The sequence below is a fragment of the Neovison vison genome, chromosome 10 (assembly GCF_020171115.1).
Source record: "Neovison vison isolate M4711 chromosome 10, ASM_NN_V1, whole genome shotgun sequence".
Taxonomy (NCBI): domain Eukaryota; kingdom Metazoa; phylum Chordata; class Mammalia; order Carnivora; family Mustelidae; genus Neogale; species Neogale vison.
In genome coordinates this window covers 74,970,640-74,996,552 of record NC_058100.1, presented here as the reverse complement: position 1 = coordinate 74,996,552, position 25,913 = coordinate 74,970,640, and the positions used below count along the sequence as shown (strand labels likewise).

The 25,913-nt window shown below is 36.6% G+C and overlaps 1 protein-coding gene and 1 pseudogene across 2 annotated transcripts in view; one reads left to right on the top strand and one right to left on the bottom strand.

Moving 5' to 3' along the window:
- LOC122918866 (complement factor H-like) overlaps positions 1-25,913 on the top strand; it is a 106,734-nt gene that overhangs the window by 78,380 nt on the left and 2,441 nt on the right. Inside the window, exons 11-20 of one of the 2 annotated variants that reach the window (XM_044267793.1) lie at positions 2,010-2,183; positions 5,109-5,285; positions 6,041-6,223; positions 6,364-6,546; positions 8,905-9,075; positions 12,367-12,549; positions 17,188-17,397; positions 21,375-21,551; positions 22,263-22,439; positions 23,427-23,600. In XM_044267793.1, the coding sequence (XP_044123728.1) occupies positions 2,010-2,183; positions 5,109-5,285; positions 6,041-6,223; positions 6,364-6,546; positions 8,905-9,075; positions 12,367-12,549; positions 17,188-17,397; positions 21,375-21,551; positions 22,263-22,439; positions 23,427-23,600 (1,809 nt within the window). The remainder of the gene's footprint in view (positions 1-2,009; positions 2,184-5,108; positions 5,286-6,040; positions 6,224-6,363; positions 6,547-8,904; positions 9,076-12,366; positions 12,550-17,187; positions 17,398-21,374; positions 21,552-22,262; positions 22,440-23,426; positions 23,601-25,913) is intronic. The other variant, XM_044267794.1, reaches the window with a different exon arrangement.
- Positions 18,367-19,373, bottom strand: LOC122918867 (annotated as a pseudogene).

Genomic DNA, 25,913 nt, shown 5'->3' with positions numbered 1-25,913 from the left:
CTCATTTAAAAAGATAAATAAAAAATATATTTTTTTACTCTTTAATCACTTGTAGGGTGGCATATCAGTCCATCTTTCAGTTCAAGTTTTCTTCCACTTTAAAACTTCCTCTGATTTAATTAATTAATTAAAATAAAACATCCTGTGATTTGGAAACTAGATAGCGAGGCTTATATGTATTCTTCTATAAACTCATTTATTTTTAGCTGACATCCTGTGCCTACTGTACCTGTTTTAAGGTGATTAAACTTTATGTCATTCTTTGTTCCCAGACATAAAAGTTACATTTTTTTAAAGATTTTATTTATTTATTTGACAGACAGAGATCACAAGTAGACAGAGAGGCAGGCAGAGAGAGAGGAGGAAGCAAGCTCCCTGCTGAGCAGAGAGCTTGATGCGGGGCTCAATCCCAGGACTCTGGGATCATGACCTGAGCCGAAGGCAGAGGCTTTAACCCACTGAGCCACCCAGGTGCCCCTAAAAGTTACATTTTTAAGTGAAGACGTGGGTCCATGGTGCATAATTTTAATTTAACCTGTAGAATTTACATGTTTGATAATCCAGGGTCAATCCACTTCTAAAAAATCCTCTCCCTTAGGAAATCTGCATAAATATCTATTTATTAAAGACAGAAATGTTTCTAGATAGTACCAAATGCAGTTGTGTTGAAAGATTTCCAAAGCTACACAGTGATAGTCTGAACTGATATGTAGCATATTCACTTAGAGTAAAGTGGATATTTGAATATCCATTTCTACTGTTTTCATTTCCATATTTCTTTCCATTTCCATGTTTACTATGGGCACTAGCCACAGGGGAAAAAATGATAAAATTTTTCCCATATCAAACTCATTTTATACTAAATTGCAATCAGTTATCCATTAAAACACTCTTATTATGGAAGAGAAAATCTCTCTCTCATTTTTCACTAGTATAGCTTTGCTTTCTAGCTGCCTACATACCACAGTATAACATTTGAGATGAATTATTTACAACCTTTATTAACATCATTCTACTACTGTGTTAGCAAAAATTGACACTTTTAACACTTTACTTCCTTATAACGAGTTTTACAAAGTTGAGTTAGCTCTCAATTCAATCTTGGTAAGTTTTAAAGAATACATAGCCATTAGGAATATATTGGGGAAAGAAAATAAGCTTATGAGCTTTGGAAATTGTTATGTTGTAAAGTACAGTTTTTTTTTCAATTTATTTATTTTCAGAAAAACATTATTCATTATTTTTTCATCACACCCATTGCTCCATGCAAGCCGTACCCTCTATAATACCCACCACCTGGTACCCCAACCTCCCACCCCCCCGCCACTTCAAACCCCTCAGATTGTTTTTTAGAGTCCACAGTCTCTCATGGAAATTATTATGTTGTAAAGTACAGTTTTATAGGATGTTTATTACTCACACTGTTGGAAATTAATCTTGAATCAACCAATCTGGCCTATTTGTCACACTGCTAATGAGTTTGGCATCTTTTTTTTTCCAATTTATTTATTTTCAGAAAAACATTATTCATTATTTTTTCACCACACCCAGTGCTCCATGCAAGCCGTGCCCTCTATAATACCCACCACCTGGTACCCCAACCTCCCACCCCCCTGCCACTTCAAAACAGTCTGAGGGGTTTGAAGAGTTTGGCATCTTAATTCACAAAATTCTCTTCCACTTTGCTAGATAAAGTATTGATACACCTGTAACAGCCTATTTTATTATAAACATGGGATAAACATATAAGTATAAATGAGAAAACTGTTCTTAGAATAATTTTTTCACAGTGATAAGAAAAACTCTGTGTAGAAACATATTTTTTTCTTTTTGAGTAACTTTTTCAGGACAATGATTTATCACTGGTATTAGATTCTTTTAATATGGATACTTAATTTATTGGCACATACTAATTGATAAAGCTTTTTTGACCTCCTTGGGATGAGGCTTAATTACACTGTCCATTAAATGATATTAGAAATGAAACCTTGGATTCTATTATGCATTAGAATTTTGTGACGTGCCAGTATTGGATAATGCCAGAATCAGAAACAATAGCCAGTGGTTTAAAGTCAATGACACGTTGGACTATGAATGCCTTGACGGATATGAAAGCAGAGATGGGCGTGCAGGTTCCATAGTGTGTGGTAATAACGGTTGGTCTCATAAACCAGCATGTTATGGTAAGTGCTGTTTTTTCAGGTATTCTTTTTTTCAAGATTAACAAAATCAACAAAACGAGTTTAAAATGTTCCGTTTTGAACAAATTTTCATTATTTAAAGTCATTTTTAAGAGAGAATGACTAAACTCAGGTGTCTCCTGATTTAATGTAAACTGGGAGAACAGAATGTTTTAAAGCCCAAATACAATAATTAATCTTTAACACAGTATATTAATGTTTCCTATGGGCCATATACATGATAGATTTTTAAATAAAGTATAATAATGTTTCTTAATCCAAATGCAGTCTTTCATATTATTTTAAATGGGGTTCTTTTAGTGTATAGCATAAGAAAACCAAAATTATAGCTTCTAACAATTTCCTCAGCTATTTTGCTCTTGCGTTTCAGCTTTTACACCTTCTACCTCGAGTGTTAATTTCTTTAGGTCCCAAAGTTCTTTCTTTTCTGACTTGGACAAGTTCTGTGGACAATTATTACATGACTCTCTTTCGTGTTTGAGAATCCACTATTTTCTAAGAGTAGGAGTAAGACTTGAATCTGGGAAACTAGAGTGGATTTGTGGTGTTCCAAGCCAAAGGAACAGTATATGCAAAACCTTGACAACAAAACAATATTTGGGAAAAATCAGGGTCACTAGATTCTACTCAAGATTTGGGAGAGTTATGAACTGAGGAGGGATAGGAAGCAAAAAAGGATTATTCAGGTTATTTTCAAGGCATGTCAGCCTTTAGATTAATTTATTGATTGATAAGAACCCATAAAGAAGTTTAAGGAAAAAAGAATATAAATTTATTTAGATTTTTTAAAGTTTTTTTTTTCTATATGTTGTACTTATGGTGGGCAAGAGAAGATTCAGGAATTTTTGCAGGATGAGTAAGTGTGGGGAATGGGATAAGGAGATGGCTGACGAGCTGCAAAGCAGAACACATGCGAGATCTACTTTCTTGGTAGAAAACACAGCTGATGCTTACTAAATATTGGATGCAAGACAGAGTTATGGTCAAGGGATTCACATGCTTGTTTTAAATTTTTTTCATAAGCAAGCGGCTAAATGGCAATGCTTTTCTATGAGATGATGCTGACAGAAGAAAGAGCACTTTGGGAGGAACATCACAGCTTTTGACTTGAGCACGTTATGGTTGAGTTGCCCATGGACAGTCAAAATTGGATATGTAAACTACAGAGCTGAATATATGAGTCTAACTAAGAAAGATATATTTAGAATTGTCACCCAATAAATGATGATAGCAAACTGGAAAAGAATACAGAATAAAAAGGGAAGAGAGCTCAAGACTGAGCCCTGAAGCATTCCAAAGTTTAGGGTCAGGCAGAAGAGAAGTGGGTGGCAAAGTAGCTAGAAAAAAAGGAGGACCCAGAGAACAGGGAGAAGAAAACATTTTGGAATGGCTGTTCTCATAGAAGTGGAGAGAAGGAAGTGATTAAAGGATAAGGAAGTGAATCCTGTGGAGTCAGCCAAGTCAATTCCAATTCCATCATTGACTAAATTCTAATTCCATTGTTGACTAAACATGTATCCTAGGGCAATAACCAAGCTTATTTGGAGCTTTGTTCACTCTTCTTCATCTGTAAAATGTTTTAATAATTACAAATGCTCTGCTATGTCAAAGGATTGTTTTTCATTTTAGTATGATTCTAATATTTAAATTCCAATTTTTAATTTTGCAAATTAATTAGCAAGATAGGAGGGTTCCAAATTTGAAAAATGAATTTTTATAATATTTAGGAATGTAATAAATGTCACAAATTTGACAAATTTAAAGGGATAATTTTCATATTCTTTTTTTTTCTTAAAGATTTTATTTATTTGACGTAGATCACAAGAAGGCAGAGAGGCAGGCAGAGGGAGAGAGGAAGGGAAGCAGGCTCCCCGCTGAGCAGAGAGCCCCACATGCAGCTCAATCCCAGTACCCTGAGATCATGACCCGAGCCGAAGGCAGAGCCTTTAACCCATTGAGCCACCCAGGCACCCCTAATTTTCATATTCTTAAATTGAATCAGAATAATCAAGTTTATTAACAGATGATATAAATTAGAGGTTCAATAAAAATAGATAGTTGTATATTATATAAATACTCAGGACACCTAGAATATGCCTAGTTATGTGACCTTGAACATGTTTCTTTACTTTGTTTCATGTTTCAGTTTATGGTTCAGTTTTATTTCTTTACTAATATAATTAACATGATATAATATAATATAAATTAAGCAATTTTAATAGTGTCTTTAAGCCACATTAGAAATGCCTTAAATGGGACGCCTGGGTGGCTCAGTTGGTGAAGCAGCTGCCTTCGGCTCAGGTCATGATCCCAGCGTCCTGGGATCGAGTCCCACATCAGGCTCCTTGCTCGGCAGGGAGCCTGCTTCTCCCTCTGCCTCTGCCTGCCTCTCTGTCTGCCTGGGCTCGCTCTCTCTCCCTCTCTCTCTGACAAATAAATAAATAAAATCTTTAAAAAAAAGAAAGAAATGCCTTAAGTGTGTTCTGGTTCTCCAATTATATTTACATTAAATTAAAATACCAATTCTTATTTGAGTGCAATTTTAAAATTATAGCATCACTTTTTTTAATGCAAGAGAATACTTTCCTGTTTTGAGAGTACAAAACAATATCACTTATATTTTATAAATAAATGGCAGTTATAAAATTAGATCCAATATAAGCAAGTTGACATTACAAATAAATTTTCAGGATACATATATTGCTATTCAATGCCTTAATATTCCTTAGTCCTCTATGAATTTAGGTGTGTAAAATCTAATATGGAATATTTTTCAAGGAGGAGGATTTATCTAATGCCCCTCTGTATATGCAGTATTCAAATCCTCATTTTTATAAGACACATAAAATTTACTTTGGTGATGATTGATTAAATATTCTCACTAAATTGTTTGACCTTTTTTTATAGAAATAGAATGCACGGTTCCAGAAGTAGAAGAAAACTTAATTGTTAATCCCAGAAAGGAGAAATATAGAGTTGGAGACGTGTTGAAATTCTCCTGCAAACCAAGACTTAAAAGAGTTGGACCAGATTCAGTTCAATGTTACCACTTTGGATGGTCCCCTAATTTTCCAACATGTAAAGGTGAATATCTATCTTAACAATTGCTAAAATAAGAATTAGGATTTGGATATCAGCCTTTTTTTTTTACATCTTAATTTTCTGTTGGCTTTGAGTGTGTCTATAATCTAGTGCATTAAGCCAGGACATGTACTGGGTGGGTAGATCCTTCAGACTCCCTTAGTTAAGCAATTAATCTCCAATTGTTTCTTGAAATATGTAGTGGAAGTATGCATAGATATATATATGATGTCTCACATTCCTTTTGTTGTTTTTCCTTGTCTACAGTTTCACCAATAATATTGGACTCTTTGTATAGCATGGGCCTTTCCTCAAGTTTCACTGTGTCTAAATGATATTCAAGCAACTTATTATCAATTCAATCATATGTATGCTTAATCAAAGTTAAAACATCTTGATCCAATGCTTTTCTCAAATCATGGCATTTTCTCCAACACTTTTGATAAAATGTTTCCATGGAATATGAATATTGCTGTAATTTACACAACCACATTTATTAATTGGTTTGCACACATCTTTAGAATATCTAGATTATTAAACATATTTTCTGGGCTTAAATATACTTCCAGTACTCTTGTTCAGTGTAAGTAATAGAACTGGGAAACATGTTTCTGATGTAATGCCATTGTTTGAGAATGCTATAAAAATTATATTGTAAATTACATTAATTAATTTTTAAAACTCTCTGTTTTATGGATTTTTAAGTCATAGAATAGATAGATAATTTAACCATTATTTACACAGTATTTCTCTTCTAGAGCAACCAAAACAGTGTGCTCCACCTCCTCAACTCCTCAATGGGGAAGTTAAAGAAACACAAAAAGAAATCTATGAACACAATGATTTGGTGGAATATGTTTGCAATACTAGATTTCTGATGAAGGGTTTTAAAAAAATTCAGTGTGTTGATGGACAATGGACAGACTTGCCTATATGTATTGGTAATGTATAAAAAGTATTCATATTTAAACAGAAATCAACACTGTAATCATATAAACACATAAATTGCATTTTGTAAGTAATCATATAAACACATAAATTGCATTTTGTAAGTAAACATCTTTTTGTGAAATTTTCACAGAGGTGGAAAGTACATGTAGAGATATACCTGAACTTCATTATGGCTCTGTTGTTGAGTCTTCTGCCCCTCCCTATCACCATGGAGATTCGGTAGAGTTCAATTGCATGGAAGACTTTACAATGATTGGACACAAGTCAATTACATGTCTTAATGGAATGTGGACCGCACTTCCTCAGTGCATCGGTGAGAAGACACTTCTCAAATTGACAGTCAATGAAATTTAATATTTTATTTTAAAAGCTCTATTTGCTAACATATTTTTGAAATTTAAATATATTCTCGAAAATGTCCCATTGCAGGGGGACCTGGGTGGCTCAGTCAGTTAAGTGTCTGCCTTCTACTCACCTCGTGATCTCAGGATCCTGGGATTGAATTCCCACATCAGGCTTCCTGCTCAGCAGGGAGTCTGCTTCTCCCTCTCCCTCTGACCCTCCTTCTCATGCTCTCTCTCTCAAATGCGTAAATAAAACCTTATTTTTAAAAAGTAGGATCTTCAATTATAATGAAAGCAGACATTGCTTATAGTTCATTTTATGTCTACAAATTACAATAGAATTTTATCAGTATTTCTGTCCCTGATATTAACACTGCTTATAAGTATGAAGCTAAATTTTACTTATGGTTATTCATATGATTTAAATATGAGTACTAATTTCCAGGAAAATAGAACACTTTTGTTTTTAGGTAGTACTCTTAATTTCAAACCTTGGAAAAAGGAAGTTAATACCCACTGGCTACATTCCTATAGGAATCTTGCCTTTCTCGAAGTCTCTAACAATTTCCCAATCTCTTTCAAATGCAACAAGTTAATGTGCTGAGGGTGGGTGGGCCGCAGGCCCTCTCAATCAGTAGATTGACAAAGAACTCCGTCAAAAGAGGCAGTCAGGGTTAGGCCAGGAAACCAATCTGATGGATGACTTCACTCAGGTTGATGTATGTAAATCATCCTGACCTTTGGATGACCAAGTCTTTTATGACTAACATGGAAAATATTGGGGACCCTTTTCATTTTTCTCTTGGAATGAGTTCTTTCCTAGAGTTTTCCTAAGTCCTACATTCAAAGAGAGCTCTGAGTGTTCCATCTTACTTATTCATCAGATTTCTGGGCATTAATTGTTCCAAGGAGAAGGCAGGGCTTAGGCACACCGTCCATGAGAGCAGAGATTTACTCCTCTTTTGTTCATGATGTATTCCCAATACCCAAAAGACTGGCAGACATACAGCACACATTAAACAGGAGTTTGTTGAATGAATCATAAGTTTTGTTGTTTATTAATCCTTATGTTTTTGCTAAACACATTCTCATTGGACATACTGTCAGTACTTCAAGACCAAACCTCATCTTTGTCCTCTTCTATCTCCACAATGATCACCCCTTGTTTCACATCAGGGAAAAACCCGAAGTTAAAACAGGCATGAAAACGTTCAACTTTTCATTCTTATTCTAAAATACCTGCTTCAATTACAATTCTCTTCTGATCTCAGAGTTTGCCTTCCAAAGATTAATATTCTACCTATATTCAGCTTAACATAATCCCCTTACACCTATCATAGACCTTACTCTAATTTTCTTCATTCAGTATTAATATCATACCTCCAGCTAATCTAACTGTTCACTCTTCTCCGAATGTTTATTTTCTCCTAATAAACAAAGAAATTCTTTCAGAAACCAATCAGTCATAGTGCAACGACAACTACCACCACTCCTTGTGTCCCTCAGTTACCATCACCTGAACACCTTGTTTTGTCTTCCTCAACATTGTGGACAAGCCTTAAAAACAAGACTAATTCTCAGCCTCTAATGTATTTTTTTTTAAGATCAGCCTCTAATGTATTTTGAATTAGTTTCCTTTGTTTTATTTTTTATTACAAAATCATTACTTCTTTGGCCAACATTAACAAATCATTAACAAAGACCTATATATCAATCTGTACTTACTTCAATCTGCATTGAATTTTTTGAATATGTAGCTATGTAAACAGTTGGTATATTTAACTCAGAGTCAGTAAAACTAAAATCAGCTTCTAATTCCAAGAATCTGTTCCTATTTTTTAGTGATCATGCTGAAGATCTACTTAAATATTCACATTCTCCATGAGACATCTTAGCTTTACTTTTCTTATTGTATTACCTTTATTGAAAAAATATATTTAAGCTAGCAATTTCATACATTCTACTTCCACAGATAAATGTGGGACCAAATGTAGTCAAGGCGATGACTGTTCAGTATGTAGATGATCCTAAAAAGTGAGCCTCTTACACTTTTCTAATCCCCAATGTGAAGAAGGTATTTATGATGGACATTTTCCCAGAAATCTCCAGGACTGGACATGAGACTTATGGTCATACATAAGAGCCCATCTCATGCCGTTGGTCAGGAGTAGATTGGTCGGTGGGATTTATGGGCTCAGATGCTAATTTCATTATTGATTTCACTTATATGCCTGTTATAATATTTCACTATTGACTCTAAAATATTTTTTTGTTGTAGTTGCTTTGATTCTTATTAGTCTTTTCAAGGGAATATCTTCATTTTATAGCAACCAATGAACTTGAAAAATGTAAATTCAACTTGACCAAACAGACACAATCATCAGGTAAGACTGTATATGATCATAACAAGAATGTAAGTTATAAATGCAAAGGATCAACAAAGTCGAAACTCTCAACATGCATAAATGGGCGATGGAACCCCGAACTAAGCTGCACAGGTAAGCTCTTGTTTTCAAAAATTTACTCTATTTCTTCCTAACTTGTTATTTTAGTATTTTTGCATCTTTTAAAATTTTTTGCTTATGTATCACTACACATAATTTTTCAGCTGGAAGGAAATTCAGAAACTAGCCCAAACACTATTCCTAAGTATTAATTGCATCAGTGCCTTAGTCGGCTATAAAACAAAACCCAGAAACGTGGTGGCCTTAAATTAACATCCCATCAGGTAGCTTTAAGAATTAGCGTCTGGGTTTTCTTTGAGGCTGAAGAGAGCACAAAGTTGGTGTCCCCCTCGTCCCCCTAAAGTTCCCGTCCCCGGAGAAGCCTCCAGATGTGCCGCAAATCCGAACTGCCCCTGGAGCTAAGGTTCCAGGACACGTAAATAGGCCTTTGTCACAGCAAGCCTAGGCGCTTGTGTTAGTCCGCTGTCTGTGGAGTGCCCTGGAGGTGGTAGCCTGCCACGAATAACCTCTCCAGTGTTACAGTCCTGTGGGACCCAGAAAGGCAAGCCCCTGTAGCCAGGAGAGCCAGGAAATCGAGGAGCATCCCCTCCTTGCGCTAAGCATGCTTGCCAGCTTTAGCGAGGCAGCGGGAGAAGACAGGGCTGGGGCCCCAGGAGAGCCCTGGGCTGGAGTGCACCCGCGGGTGTTACCAAGGTGAAAAGTGTCAGCATCTCCATGGGGGAAAGAGTCCCAACAGACCCCTGCCCCTCAGGTAGATGTTTTAAGATTAGCAAATGAATCTCCTTCTCATATGTCTAGGTGTTTCTCCAAGTCTACTTTTCAGGTGGGTCCCCTGAGGGACCGTAGCGCCTGCGTGACTCAGTGGGTTAAGTGACTACCTTCCAATTGGTCATGATCTCAAAGTCATGGGATCGAGCTCCACATCAGGCTTTCTGCTGAACAGGGAGTCTGCTTCTCCCTCTCCTTCTGCCTGCTGCTTGCCTTGCTTGTGCTCGCCCTCCCTCTCTCTGTCTGTCAAATAAATAAATAAAATCTTTTTTAAAAAATCTCTGTTCTCTGCAGCCCAGTGGGTCTTCTGGATGTGAGACCCTTTGGTTTTCAAAGCCAGGAGTTTTGGGGGCTCATCTTGCTTTTTCAGGTCCCAGAGTTTGGGGTGCTGATGTGCGACACAGACCTCTCTCTGCTCAGGAAGTAGCTCTGTGTGGGAGAACACCTGACTGTGTGTGGCCCTGCCAGGGGTGGGGTTTCTGTCCCTACTGGGTCTTGACTCTCCTGCCCACCTGGAAGTGGCCCTTTCACTGTTAGTTGTGAAGGAGCTATCCAGCTAGTTTTCATAGGAAATTGTTCCATATACACCTGTGAGTTGCTGGGAGGAGGTGAGGTCAGTTTCTTCCTATGCATTGGTCCCACTTGAATTGTGCACATTGATTTTATACTCTGACACTATGCCAGTTGCATTATTCATTTTAAGTACTATCTTGTAGATCTGTTGCAATTTCTGTAAGCAATTTTATCACTGAAAATACAAGATTTTAATTTTGCCTGTTCATTTTTATTTACTGACTAGGACCTCTGCTAAACTGTTAAAAGGAAGAGATAAGAACATACATCTTTGTCCAATTCCTGATCACTGGGAGAGGGTATTCAACATTTCACCACAAGTATAATGTCAGTTAAGGATTTCTGTAAATGCCCCTTATCGGCTTAAGGAAATTGCTTCTATTCTCACTTAACTGAGTGAGAAATTTTATGATCAATCAATGCTGAATGTTTTTAAATGCTTTTTATGTATCTCTTGATATGATGATTCCCTTAATTTTGTTAATACAGTGAGTTATATACATAAATTTTGGAATGTTGAACAAATCTCTCCTTCCCAGAGTTAACTCTACTAGGTGATGAGATGTTATTCTTTCTATATTTTCATGTACTCAATTTGCTGATATATTTTTAAGGAGTTTTGCATCTATATTCATGGGGAATATAAATCCATAGTTACTTTTTCTTTAAATGCATCTCCCAAGTTTTGTTATTAGGATTATTGTGGCCTTATGAAACAAATTGAGGACTGTTCTCTGCTTCTCTGTTTTCTGAAAGTATTTATGTGATATTATTAATATGCATATCATCATGTTATTATTCTACCTTGCATGATTGGTAGACTTCACCTACAAAGTCATCTGATATATGATTTGCTTTTTTTGGAAGTTTTTCTTGATGAAGAATTCAATTTCTTTAATAAGTAGTGAAATATTCAGGTTTTCTTACTATCTTTTCTCAAGCAAGGAAGCTGTAGTTTTGAAGAAATATCTCTCTTTTGGGGTGCCTGTGTGGCTCAGTCATTAAGTTCAAGTTCTAACTGAATTGTCCACTCAGTATTCACATAGTGCCTTTTACTACTTACTTACTTACTAGAATCTCCAAATGGTTAGAAACATTAAAAGAGGGGAGCCTGGGTGGCTCAGTGAGCTAAAGCCTCTGCCTTCGGCTCAGGTCATCATCCCAGCATCCTGGGATAGAGCCCCATTTCGGGCTCTCTGCTCAGCTGAAAGCCCGCTTCCTCCTCTTTCTCTGCCTGCCTCTCTGCCTACTTGTGGTATCTGTCTGTCAAATAAATAAATAAAATCTTTTAAAAAAAGAAAGAAAGAGGGGCACCTGGGTGGCTCAGTGGGTTAAGCCTCTGCCTTCGGCTCAGGTCCTGATCTCAGGGTCCTGGGATTGAGCCCCGCATTGGGCTCTCTGCTCAGTGGGGAGCCTGCTTCCTCCTCTCTCTCTCTGCCTGCCTCTCCGCCTACTTGTGATCTCTGTCAAGTGAATAAATAAAATCTTAAAAAAAAAAAACTTTAAAAAAAAAGAAAAAGAAAGAAAGAAGGAAAGAAAGAAAAGAAAGAGAAATTGTTGAAAGAGAGGCACCTGGGTGGCTCAGTCATTAAGTGTCTGCCTTCGGCTCAGTCATGATCCCAGGCTGCCTGCTGGGTGGGAAACCTGCTTCTCCCTCTCCCACTCCTCGCTTGTCAAATAAATAAATAGGACCTTAAAAAAAAGAAATCTTTAAAATAAGTTTTAACATAAATTATGCAAGATTTATCACAGAAAGAATAAAATGAAGATACTACAAATAAGACGGTGAGAATATAACATATATATAACATGTGATATATTAAAGTGCTTTCTCTACAAGCTGAAGAGTATTTTTAAATATAGACCATAATGTCATTATTTGATCATTAATGATATATTGCTATTGAGTTTTCTGTTTAATTATCTCATTAATGTGTTTAACTTATAATTTTTATTCAAGAAATCTAATTTTAATATTTTTAGAAGTTATCACGCAGCCGTGCCCCCCTCCACCTCAGATTCCCAATGCTCAAAATATGGCAACGACGGTGAATTATCAGGATGGAGAAAAAGTATCTGTTGTCTGTCAAGACAATTATATAATTCAGGATGCAGAAGAAATTGTGTGCCGAAATGGAAGCTGGCAGTCAATACCACACTGTGCTGGTCAGTAGCCCATAACCTGCTTTATAACATTCTTCCAAATGAGGTTAACACTCCTCTGTGCTCTGTGTAAAGGAACAAGATGAAGACCTTTCTCTAGATCTGTTTCACTTTACCTCGAAGCAGTAAATTACAAACTAGTATACACATCAAGCAGAACTCTTTAACTTCTGTGAAATTATTAGACAACTTTGGGTTATTGTGTAAATACCATAGAAAATTTCTATTTACACCTATTTTACTCCTCATAATGAACAGGACAAGAATGAAGGGGCATAGCAAACAAGTAGATAATAGCACAGATTTTATGGAGATACATATGCTTGCAAGTTTCAAATTTTTTCAGTTTTTCAGTAATTTAATTTGTTCAAGTTATCCTTATTTTAAAATGCCAAATGGGCTAAATGCCCCAATCAAAAGACACAGGGTATCAGAATGGATAAAAAAACAAAACCCATCTATATGTTGCCTCCAAGAAACTCATTTTAAACCCGAAGACACCTCCAGACTTAAAGTGAGGGGGTGGAAAAGAATTTACCATGCTAATGGACATCAGAAAAAAGCAGGAGTGGCAATCCTTATATCAGATCAATTAGATTTTAAGCCAAAGACTATAATAAGAGATGAGGAAGGACACTATATCATACTCAAAGGGTCTGTCCAACAAGAAGATCTAACAATTTTAAATATCTATGCCCCCAACGTGGGCGCAGCCAACTATATAAACCGATTAATAACAAAATCAAAGAAACACCTCAACAATAATACAATAATAGTAGGGGACTTTAACACTCCCCTCACTGAAATGGACAGATCATCCAAGCAAAAGATCAACAGGGAAATAAAGGCCTTAAATGATACACTGGATGAGATGGACATCACAGATATATTCAGAACATTTCATCCCAAAGCTACAGAATACACATTCTTCTCTAGTGCACATGGAACATTCTCCAGAATAGATCACATCCTCGGTCCTAAATCAGGACTCAACCAGTATCAAAAGATTGGGATCATTCCCTGCATATTTTCAGACCACAATGCTCTGAAGCTAGAACTCAACCACAAGAGGAAGTTTGGAAAGAACACAAATACATGGAGACTAAACAGCATCCTTCTAAAGAATGAATGGGTCAACCGGGAAATTAAAGAAGAATTGAAAAAAATCATGGAAACAAATGATAATGAAAATACAACGGTTCAAAATCTGTGGGACACAACAAAGGCAGTCCTGAGAGGAAAATATATAGCGGTACAAGCTTTTCTCAAGAAACAAGAAAGGTCTCAGGTACACAACCTAACCCTACACCTAAAGGAGCTGGAGAAAGAACAAGAAAGAAACCCTAAGCCCAGCAGGAGAAGATAAATCATAAAGATCAGAGCAGAAATCAATGAAATAGAAACCAAAAAAACAATAGAACAAATCAACCAAACTAGGAGCTGGTTCTTTGAAAGAATTAATAAAATTGATAAACCCTTGGCCAGACTTATCAAAAAGAAAAGAGAAAGGACACAAATAAATAAAATCATGAATGAAAGAGGAGAGATCACAACTAACACCAAAGAAATACAAACTATTATAAGAACATACTATGAGCAACTCTATGCCAACAAATTTGACAATCTGGAAGAAATGGATGCATTCCTAGAAACATATAAACTACCAAAATTGAACCAGGAAGAAATAGAAAGCCTGAACAGACCCATAACCAGTAAGGAGATTGAAACAGTCATTAAAAATCTCCAAACAAACAAAAGCCCAGGGCCAGATGGCTTCCCGGGGGAATTCTACCAAACATTTAAAGAAGAACTAATTCCTATTCTCCTGAAACTGTTCCAAAAAATAGAAATGGAAGGAAAACTCCCAAACTCATTTTATGAGGCCAGCATCACCTTGATCCCAAAACCAGACAAGGATCCCATCAAAAAAGAGAGCTATAGACCAATATCCTTGATGAACACAGATGCAAAAATTCTCACCAAAATACTAGCCAATAGGATTCAACAGTACATTAAAAGGATTATTCACCACGACCAACTGGGATTTATCCCAGGGCTGCAAGGTTGGTTCAACATCCGCAAATCAGTCAATGTGATACAACACATCAATAAAAGAAAGAACAAGAACCATATGATACTCTCAATAGATGCTGAAAAAGCATTTGACAAAGTACAGCATCCCTTCCTGATTAAAACCCTTCAAAGTGTAGGGATAGAGGGCACATACCTCAATATCATCAAAGCCATCTATGAAAAACCCACTGCAAATATCATTCTCAATGGAGAAAAACTGAAAGCTTTTCCACTAAGGTCAGGAACACGGCAGGGATGTCCATTATCACCACTGCTATTCAACATAGTACTAGAAGTCCTAGCCTCAGCAATCAGACAACAAAAGGAAATTAAAGGCATCTAAATCGGCAAAGAAGAAGTCAAATTATCACTCTTCGCAGATGATATGATACTCTATGTGGAAAATCCAAAAGACTCCACTCCAAAACTGCTAGAACTTATACAGGAATTCAGTAAAGTGTCAGGATATAAGATCAATGCACAGAAATCAGTTGCATTTCTCTACACCAACAACAAGACAGAAGAAAGAGAAATTAAGGAGTCAATCCCATTTACAATTGCACCCCAAACCATAAGATACCTAGGAATAAACCTAACCAAAGAGGCACAAAATCTATACTCAGAAAACTATAAAGTACTCATGAAAGAAATTGAGGAAGACACAAAGTAATGGAAAAATGTTCCATGCTCCTGGATTGGAAGAATAAATATTTTGAAAATGTCTATGCTACCTAAAGCAATCTACACATTTAATGCAATTCCTATCAAAGTACCATCCATCTTTTTCAAAGAAATGGAACAAATAATTTTAAAATTTATATGGAACCAGAAAAGACCTCGAATAGCCAAAGGGATATTGAAAAACAAAGCCAAAGTTGGTGGCATCACAATTCCGGACTTCAAGCTTTATTACAAAGCTGTCACCATCAAGACAGCATGGTACTGGCACAAAAACAGACACATAGACCAATGGAACAGAATAGAGAGCCCAGAAATAGACCCTCAACTCTATGGTCAACTGATCTTCGACAAAGCAGGAAAGAATGTCCAATGGAAAAAAGACAGCCTCTTCAATAAATGGTGTTGGGAAAATTGGACAGCCACGTGCAGAAAAATGAAATTGGACCATTTCCTTACACCACACACAAAAATAGATTCAAAATGGATTAAGGACCTCAATGTGAGAAAGGAATCCATCAAAATCCTTGAGGAGAACACAGGCAGCAACCTCTTCGACCTCAGCCGCAGCAACATCTTCCTAGGAACATCGCCAAAGGCAAGGGAAGCAAGGGCAAAAATGAACTTTTGGGATTTCATCAAAATCAAAAGCTTTTGCACAGCAAAGGAAACAGTTAACAAAACCAAAAGACAACTGACAGAATGGGAGAAGATATTTGCAAACGACATATCAGATAAAGGACTAGTGTCCAAAATCTATAAAGAACTTAACAAACTCAACACCCAAAGAACAAATAATCCAATCAAGAAATGGGCAGAGGACATGAACAGACGTTTCTGCAAAGAAGACATCCAGATGGCCAACAGACACATGAAAAAGTGCTCCATATCACTCGGCATCAGGGAAATACAAATCAAAACCACAATGAGATATCACTTCACACCAATCAGAATGGCTAAAATCAACAAGTCAGGAAATGACAGATGCTGGCGAGGATGCGGAGAAAGGGGAACCCTCCTCCACTGTTGGTGGGAATGCAAGCTGGTGCAACCACTCTGGAAAACAGCATGGAGGTTCCTCAAAATGTTGAAAATAGAACTGCCCTATGACCCAGCAATTGCACTACTGGGAATTTACCCTAAAGATACAAACGTAGTGATCCAAAGGGGCACGTGCACCCGAATGTTTATAGCAGCAATGTCCACAATAGCCAAACTATGGAAAGAACCTAGATGTCCATCAACAGATGAATGGATCAAGAAGATGTGGTGTATATATACACAATGGAATACTATGCAGCCATCAAAAGAAACGAAATCTTGCCATTTGCGACAACATGGATGGAACTAGAGCGTATCATGCTTAGCGAAATAAGTCAAGCGGAGAAAGACAACTATCATATGATCTCCCTGATATGAGGGAGTGGTGATGCAACATGGGGGCTTAAGTGGGTAGGAGAAGAATCCATGAAACAAGATGGGATAGGGAGGGAGACAAACCATAAGTGACTCTTAATCTCACGAAACAAACTGTGGGTTGCTGGGGGGAGGGGGGTTGGGAGAAGGGGGGTAGGGTTATGGACATTGGGGAGGGTATGTGCTTTTGGGTAAATTGGAGGGGGAGATGAACCATGAGAGACTATGGACTCTGAAAAACAATCTGAGGGGTTTGAAATGGCGGGGGGGTGGGAGGTTGGGGTACCAGGTGGTGGGTATTATAGAGGGCACAGCTTGCATGGAGCACTGGGTGTGGTGAAAAAATATTGAATACTGTTTTTCTGAAAATAAATAAATTGGAAAAAAAATAAAATGCCAAATGGTATTTGATTGCATTTTTCAACTTATACATTGTATCTATACTTGACCCTTTGATCTCTGTTCTTCATACAGAAAAACTCGGGTGTCCTCAACCACGTCGTATAGAACATGGAACCATTAAATCATCTGAATTTTCAGAAGAAATAAAAGAAACATTGAAACCTAAGCTTTACCCACATGGCAGCAAACTAAATTACACTTGTAAGGATGGTTTCAGGATATCTGAAAAAGAGGAGATAACATGCAAAATGGGAAAATGGAGTTCTCTACCCCGGTGTATAGGTGAGGGCAGTATACAAACTAAAATTCTACTTTTAATTTTCAGTACAATCCAATAAACATAATTGTCATCGAAGTCATGAGAAAGAGTCCTTTAGGTTTCTAAGTATCTAAAATCATTTATATCTGAATATCTAAAATCATTTATATAATCATGTACTTTACCAATTTTTGCATAACCAAATCTGTCCCATTTTTGGTAATTTTATTGATTCGTTATAGAATCACCTTTTTTTGCGCAAAACGTTCATTTAATAGTGAAATGTAGACAATCAGAGATAGATGAATGTAACGGTATCAAGGAAAAGAGCACACCGAGACTCTTCCCCTTTTATTACAGGTTTTGACAATGAGAGCTTCATAAAATCTCATGAAATACTATTGGCTCTACAATAAACATCTACTTCTGAGTAGGAGACATATGCCATATTACAGCAACCATTTTAATATGTAAAATAATTCTGATTCTTACTATAAAATATTGGCTAAAATATGAAACATCCTTGCAGTAAAACTGATCACGCAACTTAAGATTTCAGAAATGACTCCTGGGGAAAATGGGAATGTTTCCGTTCACCAGATAAATTTTCAACAGTGAAACTTAAGGTGCCATAGAAGGTGCCAAAGCTAGAAAGCAAAGTCATCTTACTAGAAAAGAGCAGTATGCAACATGGACTTCCTCCTTGTCAAACAGACAACCACGTAATGACAATGACTTATTATATATACAGGAAAAAGAGAATACATTCTTCAGGAGGAAATGATACCACAAGATAATTCTTATAAACAATCTTCTTCTTGAAGTCTTGAACAGCTTCAGAGAACATCTTCACAAAATAGGCAGAGGCAATTCACATGACATTAAAGGATTCCTTTATATTGTGACACTCTCCTTAAATAGAAACACAATTCAAATAGAAACACATTGTAAAACTCTGATTCTCTTAATCAAACTTTTGTTTACTGCCACACTCAGCTATGAGCAGCATTTGGATGCAAAGGTTTAACTCGTGCCAATCTGGACAAGCCAAGGTGGAGACTGATTTGGAGACTTAACAGACACCCCTGCCAGTGGGCTCCTGTTGCTGTTGCTGCTTCCAGATGTCGCTGGTGGGACCCACTTGGGTTTTTTGCTTTCAGCTGAATGGCTGCGTATTTGTAATGGTTTCCTAGTGGACTCTGATGAAAGAGAAACCTTTTTTGGTGAAGGCTGAGATTCTGATTTCACAGCAGCTGGAGCAGAATCTCTCAAGTCACCAAAATATCACATCCGGATTTAGGTTTCTTCTCCTTTTTCTCAACTGGGGATTTTACCCTCACTTCTTTCTTTTTAACTTCTTTCACTTTATTTTTATTTTTTCCCATGGTGAAGAATCTTCATCATCATCTTCACTCTCACTAAAAGCAGAGTCATCCTCAGATTCTCCACCAGTTGCAGAGTCTGGTTCGGTCATTAGCACTGTCGTCCTCACTGCCTTCCAAAAGGATCTTTCTCTGTTGTACCACAGCTTTTGATGCTGCTTTTCTTTTCCCTTGAACACCGTGCAAATCATCTTCCTCAGTAATCTCACCCAAATCTAAATAATCACCGGCCACACTGCAATTGGAGATATGGGGAGACTTAGCCATGTTCTGATTCCACTGCTGCCACCTTTTTCGGTGCTTTTGTCTTGAGCCTCTTCTACATCAGTGGTGACTGTTGGAAGTTCCTTCACAGGTAAAGCTAGTGGGACTTCTAAGTCTCGCTGGCACAGCTTGTCATCTAAAGCCATCCTTTTTTTTTTAGGTGTTTTCTCTTGTACTAGGATATCTTCTTTCTGGAGATTCTTCAGCTTAGATTTCCTTGTTTCTAGTTTTAACTCCTTTGGTGTTGTTCTGGGTTTCTTATTTAAAGGTGCGGTCGCAGAAACAGTCATCACCGCTGTCAGAATTCTCCAACTGTGAGTAATTGGTTTCTTATGCCTCACAGGCCCCACCATGGTCCCCTCCTAGGCTGAAAGTTTGCAGCTTTCAAGTTCTTGTTGGCAGCAGCGCGGTTTCAATTCCTGCACCTAGAATCACTTTCAGTGATGGCAATTGTTTAATTAAAACTAGGTGTGTAGTGTAATTAAACCTACCTATTCATATAGGTATGCCTATTCATATTCCTACCTGTTTATATAAGTTGTATATAACTTTTGCTTTGCTTTGCCATCAGCTTTGTGTTATTGTTGCTTTTCCTATCCCTTTCTTCCTGACTTCTTACAATATATGGTACTAATCGTAAGAAGATTAATTCTCAATGCTTTCTTTTTGCTGTTCACTATAATGGTTTAAGAAGCACTAACAGTCTCTTTCATAAATATGTTGACATTTTTATTTTTTATTTTATTATTTTTTAAAGTTTTCACTAAAATTCCAGTTAGTCAAGGGGATTGAGGAGGGCCCTTTGATGAGCACTGATTGTTCTATGGAACTGATTAATCACTTAATCATTATAACCCTGAAACTAATATTACATTGTATGTTGCCTAACTGGAATATGGTATTTGTCTTTCTCTGGTTTATTTTACTTAGTATTACAGTCTCTAGCTCCATCTATGTTATTGCCATTGGCAAGATTTCATTCTTTTTTATAACTGAGTAATATACGTACTACCTTTTCTTTTCCTTTTTTTAGTAATTTAATTTTTTTCAGTGTTCCAAAATTCATTGTTTATGCAGCACACGTGGTGCTCCATGCAATATGTGCCTTCCTTAATACCCACCACCAGGCTCACCCATCCCCCCCTCCCCTCTTCTCCAAAACCTTCAGTTTGTTTCTCAGAGTCCACAGTCTCTCATGGTTTGTCTCCCCCTCCAGTTTCCCCATATCCCTTCTCCTCTCCATCTCCCAATGCCGTCTGTGTTATTCCTTATGCTCCACAAATAAGTGAAACCATACAATAATTGACTCTCTCTGCTTGACTTCTTTCACTCAGCATAATCTCTTCCAGTTCCGTCCATGTTGATACAAAAGTTGGGTATTCATCCTTTCTAAGGGAGGCATAATACTACCTCCTCTTTACTACCTCTATCCATTCATTTATCAGTGGACATTTGGGCCATTTCCATATCTTAGCTATTATAAATAATTCTGCTATAAGTATCAGGGTACATGTATCCCTTTGAATTAGACTTTTGTTTGTTTGGGGTAAATACCTACTGGTGCAAATGCTGGTTCACAGGGTAGCTCTATTTTTAACTTTTTGAGGAATCTCCATACTGTTCTCCAGAGTGGCTGCACCAATTTGCATTCCCACCAACAGTGCAAGAGGGTTTCTCTCTCTCCACATACTTACAAGCGTCTGTTGTTTCTTGTGGGTTTTTTTTTTTAATTTTAGCCATTCTGACAGGTGTGAGGTGGTATCTCATTATAGTTTTGATTTGTATTTCCCTAATGATGAGTGATAATGAGCATCTTTTTGTGTATGTTGACCATCTGTACTCTTCTTTGGAAGACTTTCTGTTCATGACTTCTGCCCATTTTTAATTGGATCATTCACTTTTTCGGTGCTGAGTTTTATAAGTTCTTTCCATATTTGGATACTAACCCTTTATCAGATAGGTCATTTGCAAATATCTTTTCCGGTTCTATAGGCTGCCTTCTAGTTTTATTATTTCCTTCATTGTGCAGAAGCTTTTTATTTTGATGTAGTCCCAATAGCTTACTTTTGCCTTAGTTTCCCTTGCCTCGGGAGACATATCTGGAAAGAAGCTGATACAGCTGATAATATACTGATTTTTTTAGTTTCAAGCTCTTGCTCAGGTTGCCAGCTGGACACACATCAGAGTGGTGGTTTTATGAAGCATTTGCGCACCTTCTCTGTGTGATTATCGTAGCTCCTGTGTTACCACTTCTTTTCCAATTAGACTGCCAAATATGGCAACCAGTACCTAAAATGAAATTTCAGAGTTAATGAAATATGGAGTCATTCTTTCTTTCTTTTTTTTTTTTTTAGGGCTTCCTTGTGCACCACCAGAATATGTGGTTCCACATAGTCTTCCTCTTCACAAATCAGACACTTACCAGGATGGAGAAGAAATAGTATACAAATGTGAAGAAGGTTTTGGGACTAATGGATCTGCATCTATAAAGTGTTTAGGAGGAAAATGGTCTCATCCACCAGAATGCATAAGTACAGTGTATTTAATTTTACTCTAAAGTTGATCAATATTCTTAATTCAGAGCATAAATGGTACAAATATGAAACCAGGCAGTAATTCTAGAATTTAACAAGGTATCTCTGGAAAGTTGTGGAGTCTGGTAGATAATTAATAACACTACTAATAATAAAAGTGTGACAGCATGAGCCCAAATTATTTCACTTTCATGTCACTTCATGTGCACATTCGACATCCTCTGATACACGTCCACAGACAATTCCTCTCTGTGGCTGGATCACAGCTGGTCCCTGCTCAGCAAGCTCATCATTATTCAATTTAGTGTTGGTTTATCAGTTATCTCCTTATAAGTCTATACTTTTCTAAGATATTTGACATAATTAAAAGTAAACAGATTTTGACAGAAGCAAAAAATACAAGTACATACATAATGTAGGTGGCTCATATGAGCAAAAAAGAATTTCAGTGGAAGAAATGTGATGTCAAGCATTACATATATCTCTACCTTTTCAGACTTCCCATATCATCGTCCCCATATTTTACTTTTGCTAAACATAGGAAAATTCAATATAATTAAGTCAAAAGACTTCTAACAGTTTTTCAACTTATAAAAATTGTGTTCAGTGCCCATTGGTTTGATGTGTACTTATTATTCTACATTCTAGTTATTGGTCATTATGTGTTTTAAAAGATTTACCAAAGAAGTACATGTTCTTTTCTTTCAGAAACAGATTGTTTTGGCCTACCTGACTTTGGTATTGCCATACCCATAGGCCCGAAGAAGGACTTATATAGGTCAGAAGAAAAAGTAACTTTTGTGTGTCCAAAGAATTACCAATTGGATGGACCCAATTTTATACAGTGCATTAAGAGCCAATGGACAGGAGAGCCAAAATGCAAAGGTACTTCGATAAAATTTTAGAATCTATTTATCAAAATGTCTTAAGTAATATAAGATACAATTCCCTCTAATGTCATTTAAACAATGGACGTAGATGATTGTTTGAGGCCAGGTCAAAGAAGGTTTATGCTTTAACATAAAGAAATGAAACTGTGTACTCATTGGTTAGTCTGAGCCCAGTGGTTCTCAAACTATGGTCCCTGGAATAGCCCCATCAGCATCTTCTGGATAATTGTTAGAAATGCAGATATAATTCACTGGCTCACTCAGACCTGCCGTGTCAAAAGCTCTGGGGCTGCAACCCTGTAAGTGTCTCAACAATTCCCAAGGGATTCAATGTGTACTCCAGTTTAGGAACTGCAGCTGTGGCCTATTATTCTTTACACCCACCCAAATCTCACCAGTGAATTACACTTTGAATTCTCATTGAAATGTCCTTAAGCATTTGCAAAAAAAATAATAATTATAATTGAAGAGTGCTTTTAGAAATTAAACATGTATTTTTCTGTTCTTTGCTTCATCTCCTGTTTGAATCCTCGGTTAATCATCTTCTCCCTTCAAATCTAGTACTCTTCAAAGTGTGTTAATTCTTCATTTATTGTCTAAGGAGGTGCCTACTGTGTTTATTTTTCTAAGGGCCTAAAATCACATTCATAAACAGGATGATTGCAAGTCAAAATATGACATCAAATGATTTTTTTATTATTATTTTCTTGTGGTTTACAAATTCATATTGAATTTATATAATTTGTAATATTGATTTTACTAAAAATGGGAAATGTCCAGAAAAACTCTCATTTTCACACAAGCTTAAATCTTACCAAAAAATATTTATCTCCTTTTCTTTAATCTTATATGTAAATTTCCTAAATTGGCACTCTTTCATTACAGATTAAGTGTTGATTTTAAATCTCCCTTATCCCATTCATTGACTTGCTACTCAAAATGATCATTACGTTAGAGATGCTATTTTTTTCTTTCTATTCAGATATTTCCTGTGAGAATCCACCCAAAGTGGAAAATGCTTTTATCCTAGATGAGAAGCCTAGGTATCTACCTGGTCAGAGTGTACGTTATGAATGCACCAAACCTTTTGAACTGTTTGGGGATGTAGAAGTGAGATGTTTGAATGGGAACTGGTCACAACCACCTCAGTGTGCAGGTAAAGTATCTTATTTCACCTTGGGTTTTAGAGAATATATTAGGGACTAAATATGTCAATATGAATAAATATAGTGACATAGTTCTTATGAACTCTTTTTTTTTAATCTCAAATAAAATGATGGTGCTTAAAATCCGATTTTTTCTTTTTGTGGACTGCATAGTGATAATATATATTTATTTTATGAAATACTTGGCCACATTAGGACCGTTGGAATCATGGAAAATTTTCTCTCTCTCTTCTTTTAGAGAGAGAGAGCATATGCATGTAAGCAGTGAGGGGAAGAGCAGAGGGGAGGGAGAGAGAGAATCTTTAGCAGATGCCACACTGAGCATGGAGCCCAACACTGGATCTTATGACCCTGAGAGCATGACCAGAGCAAAAATCAAGAGTCAGACATTTAATCAACTGAGCCACTCAGGCGCCCAGAAAATTCTCTATCTTAAGTGTTAAGAAGCTCAGTTATTTCCTGAGGAATAAATGTACTAAACATATGTTGGGGGTGGGGGCTACTTCACTTTGAGACACACAATCGATCAGCAGCTGGGGCATGATCATGGAATGTGATATGAATTTGGACTTCTTCAGCATGTGGACTATAAAAAGGTAGGTTTCTAGCTGAGCTCAACCAGAGAATTTGTATGTATAGAAAAAAAAACTCTGAGAACTTGGTCATAGGACACTGAAGTATTTAGAGTTTAGGAAATATTTTAGGAGGAGATATAATAGCTGCTTATTTTTCAAATCAAATTTTGCCTGGCATATATAGTTTCCAGTCTTTTACTTTGAGCCCACTTATGTTTTCACGTTGAAGTTAGTTTTTTTTAGGTGTCATATAGTCATCTCTTGTTTGCATGTCCACTCTGCCACTTTCAGTCTTTTAACTGAAGAATTTAAGCCATTTACACTTAAAGTAATTATCGATAGATTAGGGGCTGGGTCAGCCATTTTGTTATTTGCCTTGAGTTTCTTTCCTCTGTATCTCACTCCCATTTCTTTTTTTTTTCCCATCCCTGTGGATTTTTTGAACATTTTCAAATAATTTTATTTTGATATGCTTTTGTTATTTTGAAGCACATCTCTTTGATAGTTTTATCCATGGTTGTGCATGGTATTAAGATGCAAATATATAGCTTGTCACTTCTCCCCCTGGTTTTGACATTTTATCACTTCAGGTGAAATGAGGAAACCGTACTTCCACTTAAGTCCATTCACCCTCCCCACATTTTATTTTATTTTATTTTATTTTATTTTATTTTATTTTATTTTTAATTTATTGGGAGAGAAAGAGAGAGAGAAAGGGATTGGAGTGGTAGAGGGAGGAGAGAGAAAATATTCAGCAGACTCCACACCCAGCTTGGAGCCTGACACAGGGCTCAATTTCACAACCCTGACATCATGACCTGAGCTAAAGTCAAGAGTGGACACTTAACCAACTGACTGAGCTTCCCAGGCACACATACGTTCCCCACAGTTCAAATATAAGTGTCTGAAGTATTTCTTCTACATATATGGAGCCCCATATCAAATGATATAATGTCACACAAACACCAAACCTAACAAACTCCTTAGGAAAAAGAAAGTCCATCATATTTACCCTTATTTTTTCAGTCTGTTGTTTTTTCTTCCTTAGTGAAGTCTCAATCCTTACTCTGTTATTTTTTTTCCTGATATCTGAAGAATTCCTTTAGCAATTCTTTAAAGACCAATCTTCTGGAGATAAATGCTCTGTTTCCCTTTGTCTCAGAATATCTTCTTCTCTCCCTTAAACCCCAAAGGATACAATGACGGGATATAGCATTCAGGGCTGACAGTTCTTGTCTTCTAGCACTTGAAAAATGTTGTCACTTCTTTCTGCTTTGAAGGTCACAGATGAGGACCCCACTGACATTTGAATTCTTTCTCCCTTATTATTTTGCATAGTTTCTATGTAGCTGCTTTTGAGATTTTTTTTCTTTTCCTTTACTTTTCCTCAGTTTAATTATGGTGTATGTTGGCATGATTTTCTTTGGGTTTGTCCTGTTTGGCTTTTTCAATATGAATATTTATGCCTTGTAAAAATTTGGGAAATTTTCTGTCCATATTTTTGATATTTTTTTGGTTTTGTTTTCAATCTATTTTCAAAGTGAGTCATTTATATTCTATAGTCAAGTTTATTTAGCCTTCTGTCATCTGTAATCCATAATTGAGTCCATCTAGTGAGGTTTTTTAATTCCACTATTATATTTTTCAGTTCTATTATTCCCACTAGATTTTTGAAAACCATCATCAAATGCTGTGCCATCTCAGTGTTGTGATCTGTTGATTATCTTT